Raw genomic sequence first — 6,000 nt, 5'->3', positions numbered from 1 at the left:
AACGCACTGAGAGGCGGCCAGATGCGCTCACCGGCCTCGGTGCCAGGGACCACCTGCAGAGTCTAGGAGTCCCAGGACTCTGCTGGGACGCGCTCGTACCGTGGAGGACAGCACAGTCGTGTGCACGACAGCCTTCGACAGTGAGCCACTGACTGCAACAAAGAGCACTGACGCCAGCGATGAAGGTTGTTGGGTGGGACATTACAAACGGACAAAATGACAGGGAGAACTTGACCCTAATTTACACACAGGTATGTGCTGCAGCCTACCCTGCCTCTCTACGTAGCTGCAAGCCGAGGTGCACACGCAATGCTAATAAAATACAGCTCAGGCAACACCTGGGTCCCAGGGAGCTGACCTCTTTCCCGGGGCCTGCTGGGCTGCCTTGTATTCTACAACCTGGAAAACACGACAGTGAAGGCACGTCTCTGTCCCCAGCCTTCCACAGAGAAGGGTCCGCTGTGGAGCTTCTGTGGAACCTCAGTATTCTTCAAGTCTCACGCACACACACCGAACGAAACTCACAAAGAAACAGATGACTGGTATAACTGACCGTGTTTTTTATTTACAAAGAATCATTTTTATTTGGCCATTTGGAAAAGCATGAACGTTTTTCACTTTAGAAAACATTAAATAATAAACAAGATGTGTACAGTACTTTGGATAACTCCTTCCATCAGTTTAGTGCAGTGAGCATTGGCACCTACGAGTGAGACGTCCCATCATCTCAGACCCTTTCACCTTCAGCTGCGGTTTACATGACCACCGAGGAAACGAACCATTAAGAACAGATGGAAGGCCACACTTCCTGCCTCTGACAAAGGCTCGCTGACATTTCCCTCCAACGCCGCCTCTACCGCGTTAAATGACGAGTGATCCCCTGTTGCACTATTGTTCAAAAAAGCATTGTTTTGTGGAACTTGGGAAGTTCTGAGCATCAGAGGAACTGGACAGAAGTGATGAGGGGAGGGCACGGGCGAGAAGGGTTTGACGTGACAGGCTTTCTCCGTAGCCAAGTCAACCTCTCCCACAGAAAGCAGAGAGAACACGCCAGATAAAAATCCCTCTGCAAGCCATTGCCTTGCTAGGGTCTCTTCTAAAAATCCAAAACATCATCCACTGGGTAGTGAAAGGTTGCTCTCTTTAGCAAGAAAAAAAAATATGTAAAGAGCCACAACATCAGGTCATTGCTAAGATGTTAAGACTATTAATATCTGTTCCTCACACTCTTTTTGGAATAAATAGATTTTTGTTGTTTAATGCTTTTTGCTTCAATACTGCGAGGCTTGCCATCAGGGAGAGGCAATTTAGCGAGCTCAGCATCTGGGGGCTCTTCCCCTTTGAGCCCTCTCTGTCAGACGACCAAGAGGGAGATGCCTAAATTAGAGCCTGGTCCAGATGACCTCGTTCTGGGAATCTCGTGGCATGCTAGAAAAGGGAAGAAACGTCTTTGGAGAAGTTTCATAATTCGTCACTTGACTTGTAGGTAATACCTTTACCTATTTTGGAATACATCAACATTTATAGATACTTTTTATAAAGTCAAGATGGGGGGAGGGAGAGATTTTCACACTTCTCTCTCCTTTTTTATAAAGGATTCTAATTTAACAACGGTTCCTGCCAGGAACTGCTCCCTCACGCCCTAACGCTGGCCTGCTTCCTGGCTGTCCTCAGTGCCCACGGAGAACAGCTGGTCACTGATCTCGCTGCACCGGCCCTCACACACACGAACACCACGGGTGCCTTCCCTTCCCTTCGGGCTGAAAAACCCCGGTTCCCGTAATGTTTCTTTAGAGAGCTCCCCTCTCCCCCGACCCTTTACACACCTTTGTGACTGCTGGCAAAAACGGCAGAAAAGAGTTTGACTACTTAAATCAGAAAAAAAGAAAAACCTCAGAGTTTGCCTTTTAAAAGGTATATACTTTAGAATATAAAGGTAGGTGATGCGGGGAAGTCCGCGGACCTTGGAATTCTAATCTCATCCTGCCCCCCCCCCCAGGTGAGCCCCATTCCAGCGCCCCCAGGCCCGAGCACAGGCTGGCTCCCCAGCCCCTCTAAGAGTGTGGTCAGGAGCCCTGACGCTGTAGAGAAGCCCATCTAAAACTTCCTATGAAGGCTGTCCTGGTGGTGCGTCCCCTGGGCTTCCTCTCACCTGCTACCCTAAACAAAACCCTTTCTCCGAAACAACCAGAACCACAAAAAGCTCCTTACCGATGGCCAGGGAGCCATGCCACTGCAGTAGTGAAGGCTGTCAGTCCTGAACGACCTGAAACGGTGAGTTCTCCACGTGACAGAGTTCCTGCAGCTTCACTGCCCTAAATGGCTTACTATCCTTAGTAAAGATCAAACTCGAGGCCATTTATAAAGTCACCACCACCGGAAACCTCTGCTGCGTCCTCTGGCTGCCACGGTAAGGTCACAGGACTGGGTGATGTTTTGCTATGGATGTTTCAACTCGAGAGACCACAAGCTGCTTTTTGCCTTGCGCCTAGAGTCTGTAACCGTCAGGACCACATAAATACGTAATATCACGTGGACACAAACACGATACCACTAGGAGGGCCACGTGCCCACTCTACCTAACCAGACCGAAAGGGAAGTTCAGGGAACGAGAATATATGCACCTCGCTATGTTACACGCCCTTCTTTGATAAAGTGAACAGCAGCACCAGCGGAGTGCCGGGCAGGCCAGAATTAACACGGGGAGCTGACGTCACGTGCACGCGTACACAGCATCCCGGGGAGGTCGCTGCTGCTGGGAACACGGAACAGACCAGAGAACGGCCACGTGCACAGCTCTCTGAAAATCTGTCCCATAATTTGCTCCCACAGTTTGCTCTGAGGAGCGCCCAGCCATCAGGATGATGGTGACATGCCGAAGCCTTCATAAAAGGGACATGGGTGGTCAGGTGACATCCGAGGGTGGCTTAACGTCCTCAGGTGCCTCTGGGTGTCACTGTCCACTGGGATGGCACAGAAGTGGGCCAGCGGACGTGGCGGCTGCCCGGACCTCCTGGCCACTCTCCTGGGCCTGGCGAGGAGGCTGAGAAGGGCAGGGAGGGTTGGACGAGGGAGCAGGTGGGTCCGGCGGGCTGGAGCTCTCAGCGCCCCTCCGCGCAGCGGCCTTTCCTCAAGCTCACGTCGTCCAGGCCGATCTCCCCAGCGGGCCCGCGCCCCTTCTCGCCCTTGAAGGTGACCTGGAGAGAGAGCGCACCTGTCATGGCTCCGCCCCATCCAGGGCCGCCGGGTCAGGCAAGACCAAGGCAGCCCGTCCCGGAGCTGGGCGTCCTGGTCCCGGTACACCGTGGACAGCGTCCCGGCCTGCCCCGGCTTACCTCGGCAGGCACGGAAGCACGTGACCTGGGCGGACAGCGCGTCACCCGGAGTAGGGACTCTGGAAAACGCCCGGGTAAGCCACCCACGAGTTCAAGGCAGGAAGTTTCCAGAGTGCACACGTTTGTCAAAGATGGCCAAGGCCGGGGGAAGACAAGAGGGAGGGACCGGAAACGTGCAGAGAGCAAGAGGCAAAGATCCGGAAGGTTGTGAGCCGCAGCCCGCGGAGACGTTTCTTGGTCCCCCTTCTGGCTAAGACAGCAGTAAAGCCGCAAATGGACCAGAACCGGACCCCCCAGCCATCACACTGTTGAACTCCAGCAAAAAGGCAGAAACGTCCACTGTTCTCGAATTTGACCTTCCATCAAGCATCCCTGCTTGCTTTTTTTAAAGCATGATTTTTAACTTTATTTATTTATTTAAATTTGACCAGAGAGGGACAGAGTCAGAGAAGGACAGAGAGGGAAAGTGAGAAAGCAAGCGGCCAGGTCTGGGGCTGGAATGGCAGCCGGCCACATGGGAGTCCAGCCCTGAGCCACCACACCTGCCAGTCCCCTGCTCTCTTTAAAACAGGAAGGACCTTCCAATGCTATGAAGTGAAACAATTAAATTGTTTTATTTCTCCATACAATTTTTTTTTCAATAAAAATACTGGGTGGAACCAGCAGTTAGCGTAATGGCTATGTCGCTGGACTCCCACGTAGTCGATGGTCAACTGTGGTTTGAGTCCCAGACCAGGTGGCTTGCTTGCTCTCTCACTTTCTCTCTCTTTCTCACTCAGTGCCTCTCTGGTCAAATTAAAATAAATGAATAAATAAATAAGTTAAATTTTAAAAACATATTAAAAAAATACTGGGTGGGGGCAGCAGGTGGCACAGTGGTTAGCGTGCTAGACTCCTATGTGGTCAACTGTGGTTTGAGTCCTGGGCCTGGTGGCTTGCTTTCTCACTCTCTCACTCTCTCTCTCTGATGAGTACACGTGCCCTGTAGCGAATTTAACAAAAATAATAATGATAAGTGAAAAATAAGTAATTCTTTAAAAAAATAATAGTGGGTCTTGGGCCGACCCTCGGGGCTACCAGTTAAGGGAACCAGATGCATGTGGCTGACCACAGTTTTAATCCAAGCATGGGTGGCTTGAGAAATATACCAAGCCAATGTGCTCCTGTGCCCCAAGTCCCAACAGGACAGAGAAACGGGGCAGAGGGGATTGCAGTGACCACACCCCAGTGGTGGCGCTTTCTGCATCTCTGACTCTAGAGCAAGCAAACAAGCCTTCTGGCAATCTGACCCACCAACCCTCAGCGGCCTTGGCACGGTGGGCGGGTGGTGGTGATGGGTCGCAGTGCAGGACTGGGGAGCCGTGGAAGGGCTCACAGACGCAGAGGGGTGCGCCAAGCGTGAAGCGTGCGGAGGGCAGGCCGTGGGTGTCCACGCTGAGCCAGGGGCCGCCCCCCGCCCTGCCGATCTACTTACGCTCCTGACGTCGGCCCCGCGCAAGGTGATCTGCGTGTGCCTCGCGTGGCCGCCGCTCCGGCCCCACAGGGCTGCTCCGTGGGCGCCGGGCCGTCGCACCAACACCTGCAGCGTGCCGGAGCGCGGCCCGGCCACCTTGTGCCTGAACGACAGGCACAGGTCGCCTGCTTGCATGAGGTGGCCGAGAGGTAGCACCAGGCGAGCTGCTTTGCCCCCGGGGGCCTTGGCCGCCACCGTCAGGTACTGCCCACCTGCAACGAAAGGAGGCTGGGGGCGCCGGCCCGGGCACAGAGCGACCGCTGTGGGGTGTGGGTGAACCTCCGCCGGCACTCACTCAAAGAGCTGCGGGTTTTTATGCCTGCCTTAAATGCTTTGGTTTGAGATGGCGCAATCCACTCGCTCACTTCCTCGGGAAGGGTGGAAGCTAGCCCAGGACGCAGGGTAATCAGCCATCCCACCCCACGGTGCTCCCAGAGGGTGTGGACGCTCGGACACACAGACAGTGCTGCCAGGCCGGCGCGGGGGCTGACCCTGGATTTCCAGGATCTCCTGCGTAGTAACTAAAGTCTCGCGATTTAAGAGCACCTGTTTAGTCTCTCCCCTCCACCTTTTTAAAATCTCTAACCACAGAAGGGTCTTTTAAAAGTCAGGTTTTCTGGGCTGCTCATGGTGGGTGTAAGCCTACCCCAGGAGGCAGTGTTCTGGAAACCGCCCCTCCCCCCACGTGGTCTCAGAGCACCGCTACTTGTTTGGAGATAAGTAGTTTTACATTTTCATATGAAAACAAATCTGTAGTATTGTTTTACACATCTATTCTCTTATGTACACATGGACACAAAGTAGTGACAAAAACTTTCACTGGAGCCAGGTCACCACCGTGACATCTTCAAGTCCCTGGGGCTACAGTTCGCTTCTTTCTGTTGCCAGGGAAACTGCAACTTAAAAACAATGTTCAAGGGGGACCAGCAGTTAGTAATGGCTATGTCGCTGGACTCCCATGTAGTCGACCGCAGTTGCGTCCCAGACCCAGTGGCTTAAAACTCACGCCAGGCGCGTGTGCATGCGTGCCCAAGATCCCGAGAGGAGAATGGAGGAGAAGGGATTGCGGTGTGGCCATCCCCCCTGGGGGGTGATTTCTCGCTCTCTGTCTCTGTCTCTCTGGCGAGTGCATGCGCCCTATCCCAAAAACCT

General features: G+C 53.4%; 1 protein-coding gene across 3 annotated transcripts in view; it reads right to left on the bottom strand.

Moving 5' to 3' along the window:
* Positions 1-1,108: 1,108 nt before the first annotated feature.
* The window catches only part of NPNT (nephronectin), a 68,720-nt gene continuing 63,828 nt past the window's right edge, over positions 1,109-6,000 (bottom strand). For all 3 annotated transcript variants that reach the window (XM_014588870.2, XM_014588869.2, XM_014588871.2), the window contains 2 exons: positions 4,810-5,060; positions 1,109-3,197 (listed from right to left, as the gene is read on the bottom strand). In XM_014588870.2, the coding sequence (XP_014444356.1) occupies positions 3,102-3,197; positions 4,810-5,060 (347 nt within the window). In that variant the 3' untranslated portion in view covers positions 1,109-3,101. The remainder of the gene's footprint in view (positions 3,198-4,809; positions 5,061-6,000) is intronic.

This window comes from Tupaia chinensis, unplaced genomic scaffold (assembly GCF_000334495.1).
Source record: "Tupaia chinensis unplaced genomic scaffold, TupChi_1.0 Scaffold000315_1, whole genome shotgun sequence".
In the NCBI taxonomy this organism is placed as follows: domain Eukaryota; kingdom Metazoa; phylum Chordata; class Mammalia; order Scandentia; family Tupaiidae; genus Tupaia; species Tupaia belangeri.
Note: the sequence above shows the minus strand (reverse complement) of the source record. Positions and strands in the feature narration are given on the sequence as shown.